Here is a 23,368-nt window from a genome sequence, read left to right as displayed (position 1 = left end):
TTTCATAGCATCCTACTTATTCTTTAAACTTCTATGTGTAATTTTTCATTTGGCGGTAGCTTCAAACTCTTCTTTAATCTCTTTCCATTTCATTAATCTATACCCATGCTTTCAAATATATTTGATACAAATCTCACAAAAAAGCACAATGTATTCGTTGATTCACTTAAAATTCTCTCCATTCATATTATCATTTGTTAAAGCCATATTGCTAAATTAGAAATAACAATAATAATAAGCTAAAGTTGTAATTTAATGAGACTAACACATCAAAAGTACATTAATTAATTTCATAGTACAACAAGAAAAGTTAGCAATTCTATTTGTTCAAGCATAATGGATTTCAACATATAAAAAATTTCTTAACTAATTAATTAATTAAGAATTGAACAAAGTTAATTTGTATGTGTTCCAAAAGCTTTTGATTTAGGAAAATGTGACTTAAATATTGCCACCCAATTGCTAACTACACTTGTTGATTAATATATATTTTCAAGGTGAAATACTAATGCAAGGAACATAGCCAATTATATTTGAAAACAAGCAGAATACATGCAACCATTTCTGAAAGGTAGCTCTTTTTTGTACATATAAATAATATGATTGATCAATCCAAACTAACAAGAAAACCAGACACAATAAAGCAAAGTGAAAAGGGTATTCAAGAATCAAGATGGAAGTCCTTGAAACTGTTGTTCAAGAATTGATGTTCAGCATGCTCCACAGACCACATACATACGCTTCACTAACAACTAACTTTACCTGCTTCACAAACAACTAACTTTACCTGCTTCATAATTTCATTCTATTTGAAGCATCTCAAAGATATGACATAGAGATCAATTAACAACCAATTCAAGCAAAAAATAAAATTTTAAATAAAAACCCGAACAAACAACCAGCAATGACCTAAAATAGGAGCGGGCAAAACACCAAATTTGAAAACAAAATCGCCTAACATAATACACAAAAATATTTTCACTACCTTACGATTAACATACAAAGTAAAAGAAAAAAAAAATCACACAAATTTTTGTCTCACTACAAATGCACCCAAAGAACATATATACCAACAATATACTAAATATAAAGAAAATCATACCAGGAATTACACGGTTGTTAAAGAGTAGTTCAAATAAAGATGAAGGAGGATGCTTGTCCGTGGAGGAGTTGCCGATAAGGATAAATAAAAAAATAGGAGAAGAGAAAAGACCAAAAATTTTTAATTAAGAGGGATAAAGTATGTTATTTATTTAAAGTAATAAGGATAATTTTTAGAAGTTAATAGCTTATTTTTTTAAAAAAAAATTATTGATATTTAAATTCATATCAAACAATTATCAATGATAAAATTATAATTAGACAAAAACATAATCGGATCTCGCAGCTGACAAATTAAAGAACCAACAAAAAAAAAACAAAAGTGAAAGATCTCAAAATCTTGAAATCAAATTCCAAAAATTATAAGTATTCAAAAACGAGAAGAAAAAAAAGTATTTTGAAGTGTTGGTGACACAAGCACTTACGTGTCAGTCTTTTATTATTAGTATTATTTTCTTTTTTTAAGGAGAGGAAATGGAAGACTGGATTGTCGTTTCCAAGAAAGTCCTAACAAAGTGACAAATATTTTGCTGTTAAAATGAACCCATTTCCCATCAGCCACTCGTTTCTTCCAATTTCCAACCCTTATGGAACTATTGCAGACTAACATATAAGTATTCCCCTCCCACCTTCACTCTCAGAGACTCAGACTTCAAAAGTCTTCTTCTTGAAGGTGCAATTCATTCATGGACAGAATGCATGGGCATGGCTTTGGCAGTGAGAGAGCTCCTCTCCTGAACAAACAAGTAAGTTTTTTTTTTAATCACTTGAGTACGTGGGATATATAGTTTCTCTTTTCTCGTATGTGAGTTGTATAATACTCAAGAATTTGCACTGCTAATCCTATGGAAGGTATATTTTGTTGTATGGAAACAGGCATTTAGGAGGTTTTATGTAGGAAATTTGGGTGCTTGGCATGTGTTTGATAATATTCTTTGCCGAATTTTGTCTGTCTTGATATGTGGCACGTGCTCATGCCTTTGTGTGGGAGTTATAATCTCCATGGTTAGACTGATTGTCCTGTTTTAATAGGCAGGGGGAAAGAGACATGATTCACTGGAGAATGGTCAGCTCACTGACCTTGAGCATGGAGATGGAGCGCCGGTAATTTCAAATTTCATCACTTTTTCGATTTTGAATGACGAGGGAAACCTGCAGTCACTACCCGAGGGTGTGCACTGGGTAAACCCTGCCTTGTGACCTTAGTCGGCAAAGGCAAAGGACCACTTGAAGATAAACCAGCCTAGCTTGCCCATAGCTGATCGGCTCAAACCAAAGGGACTGGGATTCGAACTCGTGACCTTGTGGTTACAAGTTTATATCCTTAGCCAACTTGGCTGGGGTTACCCTACTTTTTCTGTTTTAGTGTTATGTGTAGATGACTGCTGTAGTATATAAGGAGCTAACTTTGTCTTGAACGTAACTTTCAGGCACCAAATGTGGGATTTGGCCGAGTGCTTTCACTGGTAAGTAATTGGGATTGTTACTCTAGCTAATGAAGTTTGTATTATACAGCTTAAATGTGTAAAGCTTTTTAACTTGTTCTTTAACAGGCTAAACCTGAAGCAGGGAAGTTGGTTCTTGCAACACTAGCACTCTTGATTGCATCAACGTCTAGCATTTTGGTTGTAAGTAGACAATCTCCTTCCACCCCGAAAGCACACGGATTTTAGAATTTTCATTCAATTTAAATGTTTGTTTTGCAGCCAAAATTCGGGGGAACGATTATTGATATCGTTTCAAGGGATATCCAAACAGATGAACAGAAATCCGAAGCTTTAGGAGCTGTAAAAAACACCATTCTTGAAATATTTTTGGTTGTCGTAATTGGGTATGTCCTTTAATTTGGTTGAATTAGATACATGTCTGAAATCTTGATTCACTTGCTGGTACCCCCTTTTCATGCCTGCAGAAACTCTTAAAGAAATATGTCTTTCGTTATTGTTTTGAGGATTCAATCCAACCTCAAAGCATCCAAAAGTATATCAATTACTTTAGCTAGTCAAAGCTGGACTCTCAGTAAACATAATAGTTATTTCCAGTCCATGTCATCGACTTTGATCGTTATATCATTAATGGAGTTAACAACATTTTGCTTCTTTCAGTTCTATCTGCACAGCACTTCGTGCATGGTTGTTCTCTTCTGCAAGTGAAAGGGTTGTGGCTCACTTGAGAAAGAACTTGTTCAGCCACCTTGTTCACCAAGTAATGACTTCTGTTTGTTTCTAGTTACCATGTATCTCTTATCTCTAACCTATGAAATGTTTTGAAAACATTAGTTCGTTATGTAGGAGATAGCCTTCTTTGACGTAACTCGAACTGGGGAACTCCTTAGTAGGCTCTCTGAAGACACCCAAATCATTAAGAGTGCAGCGACAACCAATCTTTCAGAGGCTCTCAGGAACTTTTCTACTGCATTTATTGGTCTAGGATTCATGTTTACAACATCATGGAAATTAACACGTAATTGCATGGAACTTTTAAGCAGGGATAGCTTCTTTTGTGTTGTTTTCAAAATCACATCTATTCATGTTGTCTCTTTTCATCTTCTATGATTCAGTGTTGGCTTTAGTAGTTGTTCCACCCATATCAATTGCTGTACGCAAATTTGGGCGCTATATGCGTGAACTCTCCCATAAGACTCAAGCAGCTGCAGCAGTAGCCTCATCAATTGCTGAGGTTAGTTGCTCCACTGATATTGATACTATTATTGCATCTAATTTGGAATATAACTTGTACCTTCACCATGTATTCTCAGCATACTGACCTTGATATTCTAGTGCGTTTTCTAGTTAGCCATAAAAAGCATACTAAGGGTGTGTTTGGTTTATGGGTTTACACACCAGGAATGAGAGTCAAAATTATAGTTATTGTTTGGTTGACTGCTTTTTAAAATATAACTATGAGATTTGATTACCCCTTTAATTAAAACCTCATTCCCTAATTAAAAACGGGTATCATTCCATCTTATCCCTCCTCATCTGTCACCTCTCAATATGTTGCTTCCTCACTACATCCCTCAGATTTTTGTTTTGATTTTTTGTTCATATTGGTGCTTTGTATGTCATTCTATCAGGATCAATTGCCTTGATTTTTTATTTTTGTATTTTTAAAACTTTTATTCCCATTATAGGGTCATACATAACCAAACATTAATATTGGTAATCATTTCAATTCCACCCTACTACCAAACATGCAAAATACTATTACCAAAATACCATTACCAAGTATTTGATTTCCATTCTGATTCCGATTCCCATGTGCGAACCAAACACACCCTAAATTTATTATCATTGTTGAATGTTATAGCCTTGTAACCATGCTAGCAATATTGAATGCTAGCATCATTTTCTTCAAAAATGAGTTATTGCCATTAGTTGGTGCTAAGGAACTTGACTAAGGTTTAGCTGTAACTAGAGGTTAATGCTTTCGTGTTCGATCATCTGCACTTGAAATATGTTAATTCTGGCAATAAACCAAGAATCCTGCTCTTTTTTTATTGTTTTAAAACATGAAATCAAATTATTTCACAAAATTGGTGCCCAATTTCATAACATATTTTGAATAAGCATATTTTTAGTCGGGTTACTAATAATTCAAAAACATTTATAATGATTATCACTATTAGTTGGTATACTTTTTCGGCTAGTGTTTGTAATAAAATCTGCTGATTGCTGTTGTTTAGGAAACTTTTGGCGCAATACGCACTGTTAGATCTTTTGCACAAGAAGATTATGAGGTATCACGGTACTCAGAGAAAGTGGAAGAGACTTTGAACCTTGGACTTACTCAGGCTGTAAGTTCCTTGAGAGAGAGAACAAGAAGTTTTTTTAAGAAAATTCTGTTGTAAAAGCCTTGTGTGCCATGCTAAGAATATAACCCATCGTTTGATGCTTTCTTCTGCAGAAATTAGTTGGTCTTTTCTTTGGAAGCCTAAATGCAGCATCAACGTTATCAGTTATTATTGTTGTACTTTATGGAGCTACTTTGACCATTAATGGCTCAATGACAGCGGGAGCTCTGACATCTTTCATTCTTTATAGCTTAACCGGTGAGCAGTCTTTGGTATTCTCTTCTGCTAAATGTATAATCAATTTAACGAGATAAATACACCAAAATGTACAGTTCAAAGTTGATTAAATGCAATTGTTTGTTATTCATATATGACGTAATTTTTTCCCTGTCTGCAGTTGGATCTTCGGTATCTGGACTATCTGGATTATACACTGTAGCAATGAAAGCTGCAGGAGCAAGTAGGCGAGTTTTTCAGCTCTTGGATCGTGTCTCATCTATGCCTAAATCAGGAAATAAATGTCCTTTGGGGTAAGCTCTAGTCCTTCGAAATTCAGTACTTTGCTGTTCTTTCCATATTTTACACAACTACTAGCTGAAAGTAGGTTGCCTTGTCCAAAATAGAACTGTTTTTGTATGTAAATTTACTTAGAAAGCGTGTGTTTATACTTTATAGCCAAATCTTGCCACACGTGATGTTTAGTTGATTGTTGTATGTCACAGAGATCAAGATGCAGAGGTAGAATTAGATGATGTCTGGTTTGCGTATCCATCCCGTCCCAACCATATGGTCCTCAAGGTGATCAGCGTTTCTCTTCAGACATCATATCTTTGTTGTGATATAATGTTATGCTCACTGTATTCCAAACATACTATGGTTTTAGGGTATAACGTTGAAATTACAACCTGGGTCAAAGGTTGCATTGGTTGGTCCAAGTGGTGGTGGCAAGGTAATTTCTTACACGATTAAATGTCTGTATGATAGTGTCATGCCTGTGTAGAAGATACAATGAATCTGCACGCACATCTAGTCTAACATCATAAAATCGCAACAATGTATAAGGAGGTGGATATGACGCTTTTCTTTGTTGCAGACTACAATAGCAAACTTGATTGAACGGTTTTATGACCCTGCCCAAGGAAAGATCATGCTGAACGGGGTTCCTTTGGTAGAAATCTCTCATCGACATTTACATCAAAAGGTAATTATGGTACTACGATATCTCCTTGAAGAATACTGTGTGCTCTGAGTTTTTCGCACTTTTGGTCTCACGACTATAGTCACATTATCAGAATTGATCCACGACTTTCAAACCTTGCAATCTCGGTCCACGACTATTTTTTTTTTTTTGCAAAAATGGTCCTTCTGGCCCATTTTTCGTCAATTTTCCGACCCCCTTTGGACGGAAATGGTTCTTATTCTGGTGAGAAATTGACGGAAAACTGGCCGGAAGGACCATTTTTGCAAAAAAGACAATAGTCGTGGACCGAGATTGCAAGGTTTGAAAGTCGTGGATCAATCCTGATAATCCCACTATAGTCGTGGGACCAAAAGTACGAAAAACTCGTGTGCTCTAGAGGAAACTTTCTACTGAATAGTTTAAGATTTTGTATAAATTTAATAGTTTTCCAAAAATGCTACTTCAAAACTGCAGGTCAGCATTGTGAGCCAGGAACCAGTTCTTTTCAATTGTTCAATTGAAGAGAACATTGCCTATGGCTTGGATGGGAAAGCAAGCACGAGCGATATAGAAAATGCAGCTGTGAGTTTCATCCCTGTTCACTCGTAGTCCCCCCCTTTAAGATATACCTTTTGACATTTTCTACGTTATTTGCAAGCAGAAAATGGCAAATGCACACGAGTTCGTATCAAATTTTCCCGACAAATACCAAACGCATGTGGGAGAGCGTGGATTACGGCTTTCAGGTGGTCAGAAACAGAGAATAGCAATTGCGAGAGCTCTACTGATGAATCCAAGGGTTCTACTTCTGGATGAGGCCACAAGCGCCCTTGATGCCGAAAGCGAATATCTTGTTCAGGTATATTATATTCTCCACAAAGTACTGCTATATACGTTCTCGGAGATCCCGATTGTAATAATCTTGGAGTGGTTGCAGGATGCCATGGATTCTCTAATGAAAGGGAGGACAGTACTTGTGATAGCTCATAGGCTTTCAACTGTGAAAAGTGCAAATACAGTAGCAGTGGTCTCTGATGGGCAGATAGTTGAGAGTGGGAGTCATGATGAGCTTCTCAGCAAGGATGGCATTTATACAGCACTAGTGAGGAGGCAGTTGCAGGCTCCCAAAGACGGATAAAAATGGCACTACCTTCTAGCTGTTGTTTTTTTGAAGAAACAACTCTTGAACTCCTTTTTTTTTTTTAGTGCAAAGGAAACAAAGTTTTCTTAAATGTAGTTGTACACTTGTACCTTTTACTTTATCATAAAATAGTGGGACAACCCAGTCAAGTTGGTCAAATTATTAACTTGGTAATCACAAAGTTATAAGTTTGATGGCCAACAACGATTTATTGCCCTTCTTGATTTGAGTCGATTAGTTACGGACAACCTTAGGTTGATTTACATCTTTGTGATCTTTTACAGACTATGAGTAGAGATGCCAATTCAATCCGACCCTGATGGGGAAATCCGGTCCCTGTTCAGATGGAAGTGGGGATGGGGAATTTTTTCAGGGAATGGGGGTGGGGATGGGGAGAGTTTTCCATTCCCGTTGGGGATAGAAACAGAAATTATAGACTGCCACCTATAAATTTAGGATAAAAATAGAATTAACTATTTCATTTACAGAAAAATATAAAAAAATAATAATAATAAACATATTAGAGCATTGGTTGATCACTTAAAGAAAAGTTGATATATTAAACTAATATGAATATACATATTATACGAGTAATTCACAATCAATCTCTACCATTTGGATATCCATTGTGCTTAAATGTTTTTTTAAGAATCTCTCTCTCTATATATATATAACATATTACCAATAAAACATACAGGTCTCACAAAATGAAATGTTACTTTTAATAGATTTGTCAGTAATGAATTAAAATTATCACTTTATATATAATCTATATATATAATAAAGTCACAACTTTTAGTAATTAAAAAAAATTTCAGTTTCCCGCCCATGGTAAACAACGTTGGTTAAGGTATTGTAATTACTTTCGGCCACAGAATTTTTAAGGTAATATGCCGGTTGCATTATTTTAGGGTTTATATTTTGTGGCTTATATTTGAGAAAGGTTTTATATTAAGTACCAAAATCTTTTTCGCATGCGTGAATTCAAATTCTCGACGCTTCGTTTCTCAAGATACGGCATTCAATTAATTACAATAATGATTATCTTCAATTATAAATACATCGTACAGAATCAGAATCAATTCTACTTCATATCAAATACTATACTTCTAGAGCTGCATTCTGTTAAAACCATGGCTCCAATGTACATCCTTGCAAGAGATATCACTCCTATGAAGACTGAAGCGACGATAAAGTTGCGATTGGTTCGCACCTATGATATTTATCAAAGTAGAGATAGTGATGTTATAAAATGCAGAGAATGTGTGTTTCACGATGAACAGGTAAATTTCGTTACTTTCATTTTATTTTATCATTCGTTTTCTTGCATTAAACATTCTGTGTATGGTATATGTCTCGGAACGAAGAATGGTTGGATTATTAATTTTTAGCTTTCCGTTTTATTGATTCATGTGTTTTCTTGCATTATTCATTTGTTGAATAACAGTCTAATATACCCGCACTGTGTTAATGTTATACAGGGAGAATATGTTCACTTCCATATCCCAAAGGATTATCTTGGTAGTCCTAATATTATTGTCGAATGAAAAGTCTACTATATCAAAAATTTTGTACCCGTAACTTATTTCTACACTTATAAAACAAGCAGTCATCCTTACATGCTTAAATTCTATAATAAGACTCTGGTGAAAGAGTACAAGGGTACAGACTTCCCTAGATTCATGTATAGGTTAAAATCTTTTGCATCTTTGAAGTCCCTTGAAGGAATTGATCCAAAGCACCTATTTGGTATGTTGTTTTATTCATCCTAATATCTATTTTATTTTTTATATTCTTTTCCTCAAGATTGACTAAAACCTGTCTTATATTTATTTTTAGATGTCATTGGTCGTGTCGTGGAATTTACTCACTGTTGGATGTAAAGATAGCAGGGAGGCCTTCGCGTCTAATTGACTTTCTAATTGAGGACTCAAAGTGAGCGTATTATTATTCTTCCTATTCATACTAACATGGTATTGTCTAACTAATAATTTACAAAATATGGAACAGGGTATGCAACAACATAAACTAGATCAATTTGCTAAATGGCTTGCTTCAATCGGTGATGGTACGATTGGCGAAGATAATGATGGTTACGCTAATGTTGATATTCCATCTGAATTGTTGTTGAAATCAGCTGGTGATCTTATTGCCACTATTGTTCAAAGTACGTTCCCGAACTTTAGTAGAGGTCATAATGATGGGAGGTGTTTTCAAAGTAGTGCGATTTTAGCACCAACACTAGAAGTGGTCAATGAAGTTAATCAATACATGTCAGACATAACTTTTGGAGAAGGAAAAACATACTATAGTTGTGACACAGCATGTAAAGCAGATTCTTCCAGCTCAATACTTGCAGATGTCCACACCCCGGAATTCTTAAATAGCATACGAGCATCTGGCCTTCCAAACCACTCTTTAACCTTAAAGGTTGGGTCTCCTGTGATGTTAATGAGAAATATTGACCACACTCTTGGCCTTTGCAATGGAACTCGGTTGGTTGTAACCAGATTAGCAAACCATGTTGTTGAAGCAAGCATCTTAGCAGGACCAAATGCTGCCACAAGGGTATTAATTGCTAGAATGACCATCACACCATCAGATCCCAGACTGCCGTTCAAGTTCAACAGGAGACAATTCCCGCTAATGTTGTCATATGCAATGACCATAAACAAGAGTCAAGGGCAAACATTGTCTAATGTAGGATTGCTGTTAAAGAAACCAGTATTTGTTCATGGCCAATTATATGTTGCTGCATCAAGAATAAGCAACCCAGACGGCCTCAAAATTTTAATTTGTGGTGAAGTACAAAATAGTGGTACTTCTACCACTAATGTAGTTTACAAGGAGGTTTTTAATAATTTATAATTTAATCTTTCTTTCAATAATTTAATATGTTATTTTCCCTGTTTCTTTTGGGTACAACAACACTTTACTTTTTTTTTTTTTTATTTCATTTTGAAACAATACTTCATTTAAAAAAAATGTATTAACCCCGTGCATCGCACGGGACAATATCTAGTTATAATTAAAGGAACAAATTTGTATAGTGTAAGAATTCATAGACTGAATTTATAATATAGATATAATTAATGGACTAAAATCAACATTCTCTCTTTTTATATAATGCAAATTGGAGGATTTGGAGGAGTGAAAACAATATGTATGTTTTCAAAAAATATATGTATAAATTACAAAGAAAACCCTATAGCATTCGTATTTGCAAAGCAGTCCACCCACCACCGCAATCTTCCACTCAGAAGCGTTTCTTTATCCTTTCCTCTTCATTCTTCAATTATAAGCGCCCCCATCCCCTATCGCTTTCCACTCTCCACAGATCTTAAACAAAGGTCCGTTCTCTTATTATCTCTCTAGAATCGAACTGTTACTCTCATCTACGAATTTGCGTTTTGATTTTCCGGTTTGATTCGTTTGTACTTTCGTTGTCCTGTATGTAGATCTCTATTTTATTAAGCATCTTCCATTTCATTCGGATTTGTTATTTATATATCAGTTTTTGCTATTTGGATATGTATTTTTGATGCTGCGTTAAAATGGCAGCCACAGAGGTCAATTTGGTTGTGTCTGTGTGTGCATTTTTTGTATTTTTTTTTTTAAAAATTTGAATTTTGAAGATTGTGTTTGGTTACCTTTGAATTTTGATTCCGGTGGCGTAATGTGGACTTCTGTCATTCTCATATATGCGTATGAGTTAATGGATTAAATCAGGATAGGGTGAGATGGATTTTCTGCCTCTACTTTTGTGTATAAAAATTCTCATCAAATAGATCTCAGTAGGTTGCTGGAAAAGTGGAAGGTCTGGAACTCTGAATCTTGTGGAGTACTTAATACTGAAATATTGTTTTAAGGCTCAAAATGTGTTGCAAAAGCATTTTCCAATGAAAGGGATCTCACATTCTCATGGTTCTCATTTTCTCTCAAATTTTCTTTTGATAATTAAGCTTACTATAATAAGAAATTTGATATGGACCTTTCATCTATAATGTAAATTAAATAGTTTGGTTGGTGAAGTTATTTTAGCAATTAGTATTACTTTTCAAATAAATGGCTTTTACAGGGTCTTTTGTAGCCAAACAACCCAAGAAACACTAGCAAGGGCTAAAGGGGATTTTTTTTTTTTTTTTTTTTTTTTTTGGGGTGTGGTATCAATTGAGCTAGTTTTGTTTTATTTAAATTTATTTATTGGTTGTTATTTTATATCATTTGTTTTCTTCTTTTATTGGAGGGAGATGGAAGGTATAGATTAGAAGTATGTATTTCCTTCCTCTACAACTGCTATTTTATTACACATCTTTAGGATATTGACTGGTGAATTTTAGTGCAGAAGTTTGCACTCAAGCCAGGGGGTCATGGGTCGTGGAGTCAGTTTTGGTGGGGGGCAGAGTTCTCTGGGCTATCTTTTTGGTAGTGGTGAGCCTCCAAAGCCTACCACTAACAATGCTGAGGCTCCTGTGAATCAGGGGACGGCTGTTAGTGCTGGAACTCCACAGAAATCGGTTGCACCTGCACCAGCACCAGCACCACCTGCAGATGCTACCAAACAGATACCAGCTGGGGTGCCCGGGAGCAAAACAAATAACTACTTCCGTGCTGATGGTCAGAACTGTGGGAACTTCCTTACGGTATGATGTATATCGTGTTATGTTTAAGCAGTATGCTGATTTTTATTTGCTTCATAGCCTTGGCTACCACAACATCTTGTACTTCTTCGTCTCTCCCATCAGATAAAAGTATACATGCATGTTGAACTAAAAGCATTGCTAAGCATGTTCTAGGTTGCAAGCCACCATTCATTTCTTCCCTCCTCCTAGCTTTAGGAAAACAAACATACTTATTTTGAGGAAAATATATGTGCTATGGGGAAGGGAGGGACTACAAGAAAGCCTTTCTTTAGATATACAAGGGGCTTGTGCTCGAAAGCTGGTCTTACTCAACAAGCACCTTTATTAGTAAGGTTGCTTGTTTCCATTCATTTAAGATTCTATCCTTAAGCTGTGGGTTTTATCTGCAAATAAAAGTTTTGTTTTGGTTTTTACCTAATCTTTGGACCAAATTTCAAATGGTGCTCTTATTTTATTTCCTTCGGTTTTACTGTTAGAAGTGATAAACCACTTAGAACTGCTCCTGGACCATTTATTGTTCTTTATTTCAAACCTTAAATAGTTTATTATTTATAAAAAAAAAAAAGAAAAAAGAAAAAAGATTACTCTGTTTGGATGCTTTCATGGTTTTCTAAAGTGATCAGAAAGTGAGAAGTTGGGTCTTAGGTATAGTGGTTAGTATATTGTGATAGAAGTCTGTCTTGTGAAGTGTTTTATTCGGTAGTACGGAGTTTTAATGTTATGTTGGTAGAAGACCCATCTTGCAACAAAATATCGGTGAAATATGATGCCCGCCATCTTTGCTTTGCAGGATCGTCCTACAACCAAGGTCCATGCTGCACCAGGTGGAGGGTCCTCCCTGGATTACCTGTTTGGAGGTGGCAGCAGCAAGTAGTGCCCAGTTCATTTCTAAGATGCCAATCTCTAAATCCTCCTCCTCAAGTCTGGAGCAACCTACCTATTTGTACTTTTACACCATCCAAAATTTGAATTGTCAATAACTTGATTCTTGGTTTGGCAGTGTGAATTTCCTGTTGTAAATCGACAAATTGTTGATGATCTCTCTTTCCATATATAATATTTGCATTTCTCTTAAAATTTTCCTTTAGGATAGTATTCAATGATTCTTGGTTTTTGTTTTTGTTTTTTTAAAGATATGATAGAAGTGCTAGTTGGCAGTTATTGAAACTTGTAGGATATTTCAGGCATTTGCTTTTCTACGTTATCCTTTATTTGAATCAGACTTGCATGGGTAGGATGACGTGAGATAGTATAAATTTCTTTTAAGTGTGTGGTGAGATGAAGAAGTTAGGGGATGTGTTATACTTACAGCAACCTCGAGTAAAATTTTTAATTCTCAAAAGATAGGGGTGTTTGGTAAATATCTATTAGTTGATTGAGTTAGTGTGTTTGATTAGTTGATAGCATTAATAGATTGTAGAAAGATGTTTGGTAAATTAGCTCTTAGTTGATAGCTAATTACATGCAAAATGACTTTTTTTAAAAGCTTATTGAAAAAGTTATATGAGCAGTTTTTTAAAATTTAGTGTTTTAGAGCAATACAGACCTACAAAAAGTTAATTATGTATTGGAGCAATATGCACTTACAAAAAGTTAATTAATCAAATATTTATATTAGCTGTTGATGAATGATTGTCTGATTACTTTTATTGAAAGAGATGTGTTTGGAAGCGTTGATAAAGAAAAAATTATATAAGGTTTTCAAAACATGAGAACATGTTATTGACAATTGTAAAATGAAGGCATTTATTTATAAATGTAATTTATATTTATATTTCTATATCATTGAGAGTAATATTAATATTAAATTTAGTATGGATAAGTGCCAAATAAGCACTCCAATTATATACCAAAATTCAATTAGACCTAGAAACTTAAAAAAAAAAAAAAAAAAAAAAAACAACTCCAATTAAACCTTTTAAATTTGTTAAAATTGTGCAATTAACAACAACAACCTAACGGGTGACTTGGGTATAACATGTTATTATAGGTCAACTGAGTTAATTGCACAATTTTAACAAGTTTAAAAGTCTAAATGAAGGTTTTATTTATTTATTTATTTATTTATTATTTTTTAAAGTTTGACGGTCTAATTGCACTTTCATATAGGAAAAATATTTGATGCCCTGCCGGTGCATAAGTGCTATACACCGTGAATGAAAATACGCCACCTCACATTTAAATAAAATCAATATTGACTAGGTCATCACAAAAACTAATAATTTTAAAATTACTATAACTAGTATTTTCACCCGTGCGATGCACGGAATGAATTTGTTGTAACTTGTAATATATTAAGAATATTTGAATCGATGTATAATTATTTAAATTAGAACATCAAATATTATATAGTGCACTTAAAGATATGGTTTGGATCGTTTATGTATTTTGATGTTATCATTGCTTGAATTTGTGTAAATAATTGATCAAATTAATAGCTAATGTCTAGATGTACGCATGCGGTGCTATAACTTTGAAGATTTTATTTATCATTGTTTAGTATTTTCATAAATTAGGCAAATGCTCGTTCTCTAACAACTAAGTTATAAGAATGAATTTCTATCATAATTCATTTGTATGGGATATATTTTTTTTGTCTAGATATATAGCAATTTTTCCATTAAAAAAAACATAATATCACCGATTATGTTTACACATTATTGAAACCTCTTTGTAGACGACATTGGTAGTTGCAACACAATATTATCCATCATCGTCTAGAGCTAACATTTTCAGTCCATCAGGACGGGTTACTCGAGTGAAAATATATAATATTATAATATCACTCAATTAGTGATCCTTTTATATTTTTAGTTAATTAGTAGAGAAAATTACACTTTTGGTCCTATGACTATAGCGGAGGTGGTAATTTCAGTTTGTGACTTTTAAAACTAACAGATTTAGTCCTTTTAGTAAGCTTTTTTTGACACATTGAGTCTTTCCGGCTAATTTGCCGGTAGAAATCCGCCGGAATTGCGATTGGAGTTGTTTATTAATTGTTTGGGAGGGGTAAAATCGTCTGTTCAGGCCATAGAAAAGGGGGGGGGGGGCGGGGGGGGAAACGGATTCCCATTTCCCACCTTAATTAACCTTCACGCAGAAGGGTTTTCAGTTCCATTCTCCATTCTCCATTCTCACGCGAAGCGAAGGAAGCAAGAGACGAAGTGGAAGAGAAGAAATCAGTCGCACCACTCGCACGCTCCATTCTCCATCAGGTCGTCCTGGGTATGGCTAATTTGTATTCTTCTTGTTCTTCTAATTCTGCTACTGAGTACTATGAATTTGGGGAAAGGTTTCCAATTATCCATTGTAGATGTGGTGAACAATTGAAAATTCGAACTTCATGGACAAATGAAAATCCCGGTCGTAGATTTTGGCAATGCTCCGGTGCTATTGTAAGTTTTGGTTTTTACAGGTTTTTGTAATTTTTGTACTGGATGTATGAATGAAATTGAATAAATGTTCTTTGAATTAATCCAGGGTAATGTGGGCTGTGGATTTATTGATTGGTATGATCCTCCAATGTGCCATTGTTCAAAGAAAATAATTCCGGGATTGCTAAGACGCATCAACCGACAAGAGGAAGAGATACAGAAATTAAATACGATGCGTAAATGTAATAAAGATGATGGGAAAGTGGTTGGTAGTTCTAAGTGGATGAACAAGTTTGTAGCAGTTTTTGTTGTAATAGTTGCACTAATTATTGGTTGTAGGTTTTGCTAGTGAACTGATCCAAAGAAGTGTTCAGTATTTGTAATGTGTTTTGGTAATTTTAGAATTGTGGAATGGTTGGTGATGTAAGGATCTTGGTGATGTAAGGATCATGGTAATGTAAGATGTATGGTATGTTGTGTTAATGTAAGATTTATGGTTTGGTTACTTAATGTAAGAATTATGGTTGGTTTTGTTAATGTAAGGATTGATGGTTTCTTTTGTTAATTTAGGATGATGGTTTGTTTTGGTTTACAATTCAGCAATGTGTGACTCTTTTAGCAACACTGTTGACGGATATATTGGGAACCGACCCGCACCGACCCGAGGGCGCGGATAAGAACGGGTCCCGGGGCGGCGCCACGTACCCGCCCCGGACGGGGCCTCGCCACGTGGCCCCCGCACGGGCCACGTCGGAGGCCGGGCCGACCTCCAAATGGGCTCGGCCCGAGCCCATGACGGGCTCGGCCTGGCCCCACAGCACGGCCCGGTCGCGAGACCGGGCGCGGTCAACTCGGATCTAACCACCCCCCGCTTTAGGGGGTGGCGGTTAGAGGCGGGGTTTGTATAAAAACCCCCCACCTTGTCCAGTTAGGACACGATCTACATTTTCCTACATACCTTGTCCTAAAATACTATTGTAATAGCCTATTCTACGACATTTAATACAATCTACGGTCTCACGGCCTTTACCATATCATTCGTGTCATTTATTTACTATTCGTATTCTTATTCGGGTTAGTTAAGTCGGACCCCCGGTTTAATTAATTCCATCATTGGTGCTCTTGTTGAGAGCTGCTGTACAAGCTTAAGCGCTCTCTCCCCACTATTGTTCATCGACAGCGATGGCACGATCGAGATCCAGCTCTCGTCATACCAATGGTTCCCGCGGCACCCAGCTCGTCGCGAACGGGAACGGCCCCAACGGGGCCCCTGCCCCCGGCATCCAACCAGCCGCCTCCGCCAGGTCGGGGGAGGATTTGAGGGCCCAGCACACCAACCACCGTAGTAGCGGTGCGCCACCAGCTCCCCCCGCCGCCCCCGCTCCAGCTCGCGCACTCATCCAGGAAGGGGTGGCGGTCTTTGAGCAAGCTTCCACCACGCTGGCGCGCGTCGCGGAGGGCCTCCGAGCAGAGGAACAAGCCGCCCTGGGCGCCGCCGGGGGGGCGCCGGCGTCGCCTCCGCCTCCTCCTACCCGGGGCGCAGCGGCCCGAGCACCCGACCGCCTCAGGCACCTGTCACCCAGGGGGAGGTCAACTCGCCTCGACCATCGGACAGGCGGGGAGGAGGAGATTCCCGCCGGGACCGTCAGCGTGACGACGATGGAAGGGCGCCGACCCAAACCAGGCCCGCCCTGGAGAGATTGGGCGATCGCGTGACAGCCCGGGATAGGTTGGGTCCGAGGCCGGCCAATGGGCCACCGGCGGCGGAGTCATGCTCCCGCCGGCCGCCACGACAGGGATCGGTCACTCGGAGGTCGCCGAGCCATGGGCCCCGCGCCCCGCCGCGACACGAGGCAGCCTCGAGCGGGTCAGCAGGTCGGGTCCCCCGACTCCACCCGCGACGCGAGCAGGCCTCCCGGGTCGAACGATCGGGGGAAATGAAAGGTAGAGCTCCGAGCTCCCATCGGGTGGAGGTCGAGAAGCTGCAGAGGAGGATGGACGAGCTCCAACGGAAGATTGATGAGAGGGACGGGTCTCCGGAGCCCCAGGACGTGTTGGCCTCCCCATTCGCGGACACCATCATGGCAGAGCCCCTACTTCGAGACTTTCGCTTTCCCACCATTAAAGCATACTCGGGAACCACGGACCCGCGGGCACACCTGACCAGGTACAGAGCCGCCATGATGATCACCGAGGCAACAGACGCCATCCTATGCAGGGGGTTCTTCGCCACCCTGGACGGGCAGACACACGATTGGTTCGGGTCCCTCCCGGCGGGGTCCATCTCCACCTTCGCGGACCTCACCCGGCAGTTCCTATCCCATTTCGCCACCAGCATACAGCGGAAGAAGCAAATTGCCGACCTGTGTGATTTGAAGCAGGGGAGCTCGGAATCACTCGCTGAGTACCTCAACAAGTGGAAGAAAGAGGCCATGGGGGTCGCCGACTTTGATGGGAAGCCGACCATAGTGATTTTCCGGAACAACCTGAGGTCGGGCGCCTTTCACCAAGACCTCATCAGGTACCCCCCCAGGACCTATAACGACCTGATGGACAAGGCAGCAAGGTACGCTGACGCCGAGGCCGCCGAGAAGAGGAAGAAAGAGCAGGAGGAAGGACGTGGTCGGAAAGACAAGGCACCCCAGGAGGAGCGCAAGGCGCCGCGGCCGCACCGACGTGAGTACGCTGAGGGGCCCAGACTGAACCCCACACGCTATCTCACCCCGCTGACACAACCAGTGGGTACCATCTTGACGCACGCGGAGGACCAGGGAATCGTGGTGTTCCCGAAGGAGGAGTGCATGAAGATATCGGCGAGGGGGGACCCCAACAAGTACTGCAGGTTCCACAGGCAGAAGGGGCACGATACGGACGAATGCATCCTCTTGAAGCGACAAATCGAGGAACTCATCCAAATGGGTAACCTCGACCAATTCATTAAGAGGCCCGACCAGGCACAAGGGCAGGCGCAGGGCCGGAAGCCAGGCAACGTATGGAGGAAGGGGGGTGGCCAGGTGCCATCCACCTCGGCTCCCCGCAAGAGGGACCACCACGACCACAGCTCCGAGGAGGAGGAGAAGACGACGGAGGACTCCCAGCCCCCGAAGAAGCGGACCATCTACGTCATCTTTGGGGGGCTCGAGGGAGGGGACTCGCCAGCCGAGCGGAAGAGGTGGGCGAGGAGCTTGTACGTGGGGGAGGTCACACGTACCCCCCACGAGAAGAAACCAAAGAGGGAGCCCATCATGTTCACCGACGCCGACCTGCCAGATGGGCCCCTCCCCCACCGAGACGCCCTGGTGGTCAAGCTGGACATAAACAACGTGGTGGTGCACCGGGTGCTCGTAGACACGGGCAGCTCGGTGAACGTCATGTACTACGACACGTTCACCCAGCTGGGACTCTCAAGAGGGCAGCTGGAGCAAGTACGGACCCCCCTGTCCGGGTTCACGGGGGATTCGATCGAAACGGAGGGGTCGATCAATTTGGAGGTGGAGATAGGCACCCCACCGCACACCAGGAGGTGGGAGGTCGAGTTCGTAGTAGTCAAGATCAGCTGCGCCCACAACATTATTCTCGGTCGGCCCACCTTAGAGGGCCTCAGGTGTGTGATTTCTATGGAGCACCTGTGTCTCAAATTCCCAACACCAACCGGGGTTGGGGTCGCCCGGGGAGACCAAAAGGTGAGCCGCAGCTGCTACCTGAAGGCGTGCCGCCAAATTGGTCAGAAGGACCTCCAGGTCCATACCATTGCTGAGAAGGCGTTTCGAGAGGAGGCAGGTTGACCTCGAGCCGAGCCCGTGGTCGAGACAGAGGAGGTCATCCTCGACCTCAGCCGACCTGACCGGGTCGTGAAGGTAGGGGTCGGCCTCCCGGCCGACCTCCGGGCACGGATAATCGACACCATCAGGAGCTACAAGGAGGTCTTCGCATGGGGCCCCGAGGATATGCCGGGCCTGAGCCGAGACGTGATCACGCACAAGCTGGCTCTCGATCCCACGGTCAAGCTAGTCCAGCAACGCAAAAGGTACCTCTCCGCCGAGAGGAGGGAGTTCGTCAAAAAGGAGGTCGACACCCTGCTAGAGATCGGCCATATCCGGGAGGTCATATACCCCACGTGGTTAGCAAACGTAGTCCTTACCCCGAAGCCACCCACCTGGAGGATGTGCGTGGACTACACCGACCTCAACAAGGCCTGCCCTATGGACCCCTTCCCCCTCCCCAACATTGACCAGCTGGTGGACGAGACTGCAGGTTGTGCCCTTATGAGCTTCCTAGATGCGTTCTGGGGGTACCACCAAATTTTCATGGAGGAAGCCGACAAGGAGAAGACGGCCTTCACCACGCCAGAGGGGGTCTATTGCTACAAGGTCATGGCTTTCGGACTGAAAAATTCGGACGCCACCTACACCCGAATGGTGGCCAAGGTGTTCAAGCAGGTCCTCGGCCGCAACCTCCAGGCCTACGTTGACGACATGATCGTCAAGAGCACCGACGCCGACCTCCACACGGACGACCTTACAGAGGTATTTCCGATTATGCAACGCTTCAATTTACGGTTGAACCCCAAGAAGTGTACTTTCGTGGTACACGGGGGGAAATTTTTGGGGTACATGGTCTCGAAGAGGGGCATTGAGCCCAACCCCGACAAGATCAAGGCCATCCTGGACATGGAACCTCCGAGGTCCCTCCGGGAGGTCCAGCGCCTCAACGGCCGGTTGGCAGCCTTGGGCTGTTTCCTTTCGAGGTCGACCGAGAAATCGTTGCCATTCTTTGGAGTCCTCAAAAAGACGAAGGGCTTCGAATGGTCAGAAGAGTGCCAGAAGGCGTTCGAGGACCTCAAGACGTACCTCATGTCACTCCCCCCCCCCTGGACAAACCCGTTAAGGGGGAGGTCCTGTACCTCTACCTGGGCATCTCGCAGGCCGCGGTTAGCTCCGTGCTGGTCCGGGACGATGAGGGGGTCCAGCGGCCCGTAACTACACGAGCCGAGCTCTACGGGGGGTGGAGGTCAGGTACACACCCGTGGAGAAGGCTATCTTCGCGGTAGATGCGACGGCGAAAAAGCTGGACCACTACTTCCAGGCCCACCCCGTGCAGGTCCTCACAAATCAGCCACTAGACGCGGTGCTGAGGGCCTCGGGGTCGGCCAGCATGTTGGTCAGGTGGGCCATGCGGCTGAGCCAATTCGACATCCAATTCAAGCCCAGACCCGCCATCAAGGGGCAGGCACTGGCTGACTTCATAGTCGAGTGCACCGCCCGGGAGGCCACGGGGCGGGTCAGGGAGGACGACGAGGAATGGTAGACCCTCTCAACGGACGGGTCCTCCAGCGCCAAAAGTTGCGGGGGTGGGGTCATACTCATAACCCCGGAGGGGTTCCGGGCCTACTACGCCCTCCGCTTCGCGTTCAAGTTATCCAACAATGAAGCCGAGTATGAGGCGCTCCTAGGGGGGCTCCGCCTCGCGCTAAACATGAGGGTGGAAAAGCTCAAAATCCGGTGTGACTCCAGACTTGTCGTGGGACAGGTCACAGGTGAATTTGAGGCAAGTGACGAAAGAATGAGGAGGTACCGGGACATGGTGCTCCAGCTACTGGGGCAGCTGATCAACTACGAGGTCCTACAGGTGCCTCGGGACCAGAACACAGACGCTGACATCTTGTCCAAGCTCGCCCAAGGGGCCCCAGAACATATCTCAAAAATAGCCCGAATCGAGGATTTCGAGAGGTCGAGCCTGGACGCCTACCCGGTCCTACCCGTGCAAACCAGGCCTCCCTGCTGGCTGGACCACCTCAAGGAATACAAGAGAATAGGTGCACTGCCTCCCGACGAGGCCGATGCCAAATTGGTGAAACGACGAGCCCCCACGTACGTAATCATGGGGGACACACTTTACAAGAGGTCCTATAACGGCGCCTTGTTGCGTTGCCTGTACCCGGACGAAGCCAGGGCAGTCATGGAAGAAATCCACGAGGGGACCTGCTCCGCCCACCAAGGGGCCTTCGCCATGTCCCGAAGGGCCATCATACAGGGGTACTTTTGGCCCAAAATGGCCAAGGAGTGCGCTGACTACGCTAGGGGTTGCGAAACCTGCCAGCATTTCCAGGTCACCCCCGGCCGACCCGCCACGAGCTACACCCCCATCAGCTCGGTCATCCCCTTCTCCAGGTGGGGAGTGGACCTAGTGGGAGCTCTGCCTATGGGGTCGGGAAAAAGGAAGTACCTCATAGTGGCAGTGGACTACTTTACCAAGTGGGTGGAGGCGGAACCACTGGCGACCATAACAAGCGCCCGTTGCAAGCACTTTGTGTACAAAAACATCTTGTGTCGTTTTGGGGTCCCAATGCAACTCATCACCGACAACGGACGCCAATTCAAAGGGCAAGAGTTCAAGGGGTTCTGTGCAGAATGGCACATTACTCACAGTCGGGTGGCCGTGTGCTATCCCCAAGCAAATGGGCAGGTGGAGAATGCCAACCGCACTATAGTGGGCGGTCTGAAAAAGAAATTGGAATCCGCAGGGGGGCGTGGGTAGAGGAGCTCGACGCCATTCTATGGGCCTACCGCACCACCCCCCGGAGGGCCACGGGGGAGACACCTTTCTCCCTGGCCTACGGGTTCGAAGCTCGAGCCCCAGCAGAGGTAGTCATACCTTCCCGCCGGGAGGAGGATTACGACCCCGACACGAATGAGGAGCACCATAGAACTGACCTCCACCTGATCGATGACAGGCGCAAAGCAGTTGCGATTCGAGCTGAGAATTACCAGAGGCAAACCAAAGCTTACCATGACAAGCGGGTACGGCCCCGCTACTTCCAAGCGGGAGACTACGTGCTCAGGAGGAGAGAGGCAAGCCAGCCCCAGGCGGGAGGAAAGTTTGCTCCTAATTGGGAGGGCCCGTACATTATAGCAGCCGTGGTCCGCCCGGGCAGCTACAAGTTCAAAGGAAAGATGATACCCAAGGTCTGGAACTCAGAGCACCTGCTGAAATTTTACCAGTAGACCTACCACGTGAGAGGCGGGTCTTGGCATTGCTATTCTAGGAGGAGGACCATTCCCCTCCCCTAATAATGTCTTAGTGAGCGGCAATAGTCAGAATAAAATCGCATATTACAGAACACATTGTGCGCAGGATCCTTGTGTTACAAAGTTGGTTCTCATGCATTTTATCTCCCTTAAAAAAAAAAAAGTAGAAAAAATTACGAAACAGGGGGGAACGAGTGCTCACTCATGTCTTCCCCCCCGGCGAACCCTAAGGGGGCACGAGGCCCGACCTCGCGTACAAACCCCAACGGAGGACGCACCCTAAGGGGGCACGAGGGCCGACCTCACGTACAAACCCCGACGGAAGAGCCCAGTGGCACGGTCTTGACAGGCCGTGCCCGAGCAGCTAACGCGTACCCTAAGGGGGCACGAGGTCTAACCTCGCGTACAAACCCCGACGGAGGAGCCCGGTGGCCTGGTCTGACAGGACTGGGCCCAAGTGGTTTGGCGCACCCTAAGGGGGCATGAGGTCCGACCTCGCGTACAAACCCCGACGGAAGAGCCCGGTGGTGTAGTCCGCAAGGACTTAGCCCGAGAAGCTAACGCACCCTAAGGGGGCACGAGGTCCGGCCCCGCGTACCAACCCCGACGGGAGAGCCCGATGACATAGTCCCCTCGAACTTTGTCGAAGAGGCTAACACATGGCAAAAAAAAAAAAAAAAAGATAGGCCTATCACGCCCCGGCAACATCGGGGCGCAACAAGATGCCGCCTCGGCCGCACAACCGGGGCGCACCATGCTGCGTGCACCTCGGCCGTACTGCCGGGGTGCGCCACGCTGCATCAAGACCCCCGGCACTGGTCGGGCACTCAAAAAAAAAAAAAAAAAACCCACCATGGTTACGGCAGCAGGAACGCATAATCAAACATAAGTCATAAGCATATAACGAAGATCCAACATGCGAAGCACAGCAAGATAAAGCAGGAAGAGTCATCAAAGGAAATAAACAGCAAAAGAGGGCAAGAATACACGTCTAAAGTCTATGCCCGGATACACAAAACAGAGAATGAGCTGAAACAAGCACAATTAAGGCTGCTCATCCGAACCCGGCGCGGTGGCGAGTGGCAGCTCAGTCGACGGTGCAACGGCA

At 42.7% G+C, this 23,368-nt stretch overlaps 5 protein-coding genes across 6 annotated transcripts; all 5 read left to right on the top strand.

Annotated features, from left to right (window-relative positions):
- Positions 1–1,636: 1,636 nt before the first annotated feature.
- On the top strand, positions 1,637–7,413 carry LOC109162822 (ABC transporter B family member 25-like). The gene is made up of 17 exons (XM_019311513.1): positions 1,637–1,847; positions 2,134–2,205; positions 2,532–2,567; positions 2,655–2,729; positions 2,808–2,932; positions 3,207–3,306; positions 3,393–3,564; positions 3,662–3,780; positions 4,787–4,897; positions 5,008–5,152; positions 5,292–5,424; positions 5,617–5,692; positions 5,778–5,843; positions 5,988–6,095; positions 6,549–6,656; positions 6,736–6,933; positions 7,012–7,413. The coding sequence occupies exons 1-17, from the start codon at positions 1,788–1,790 to the stop codon at positions 7,210–7,212; spliced, it is 1,905 nt and encodes a 634-aa protein (XP_019167058.1). The 5' UTR covers positions 1,637–1,787; the 3' UTR covers positions 7,213–7,413.
- Positions 7,414–8,348: 935 nt separating this feature from the next.
- LOC109162730 lies at positions 8,349–10,083 on the top strand. The gene is made up of 2 exons (XM_019311414.1): positions 8,349–8,498; positions 9,226–10,083. The coding sequence occupies exons 1-2, from the start codon at positions 8,349–8,351 to the stop codon at positions 10,081–10,083; spliced, it is 1,008 nt and encodes a 335-aa protein (XP_019166959.1).
- A 371-nt stretch (positions 10,084–10,454) lies between these two features.
- Positions 10,455–12,927, top strand: LOC109162824 (protein SPIRAL1-like 1). Of its 2 annotated transcripts, none has more exons than XM_019311515.1 (3): positions 10,455–10,565; positions 11,561–11,858; positions 12,649–12,927. In XM_019311515.1, exons 2-3 carry the CDS (start codon positions 11,586–11,588, stop codon positions 12,730–12,732), a joined length of 357 nt encoding a protein of 118 aa, XP_019167060.1. In that variant the 5' UTR covers positions 10,455–10,565; positions 11,561–11,585; the 3' UTR covers positions 12,733–12,927. The 2 variants fall into 2 exon arrangements, with proteins under 2 accessions (XP_019167060.1, XP_019167062.1); XM_019311517.1 differs by having other exon boundaries at positions 10,493–10,565; positions 11,556–11,858.
- Positions 12,928–17,169: 4,242 nt separating this feature from the next.
- On the top strand, positions 17,170–19,017 carry LOC109162729. The gene is made up of 2 exons (XM_019311413.1): positions 17,170–18,029; positions 18,075–19,017. Exons 1-2 carry the CDS (start codon positions 17,170–17,172, stop codon positions 19,015–19,017), a joined length of 1,803 nt encoding a protein of 600 aa, XP_019166958.1.
- Positions 19,018–20,707: 1,690 nt separating this feature from the next.
- LOC109162728 lies at positions 20,708–22,236 on the top strand. Its single transcript, XM_019311412.1, has 2 exons — positions 20,708–21,340; positions 21,403–22,236. The coding sequence occupies exons 1-2, from the start codon at positions 20,708–20,710 to the stop codon at positions 22,234–22,236; spliced, it is 1,467 nt and encodes a 488-aa protein (XP_019166957.1).
- Positions 22,237–23,368: the final 1,132 nt, after the last annotated feature.

Source organism: Ipomoea nil, unplaced genomic scaffold (assembly GCF_001879475.1).
Source record: "Ipomoea nil cultivar Tokyo-kokei standard unplaced genomic scaffold, Asagao_1.1 scaffold2957, whole genome shotgun sequence".
Lineage (NCBI taxonomy): Eukaryota > Viridiplantae > Streptophyta > Magnoliopsida > Solanales > Convolvulaceae > Ipomoea > Ipomoea nil.
The sequence above is the reverse complement of the archived record's forward strand: the minus strand, read 5'-3'. Positions and strand labels throughout refer to the sequence as shown.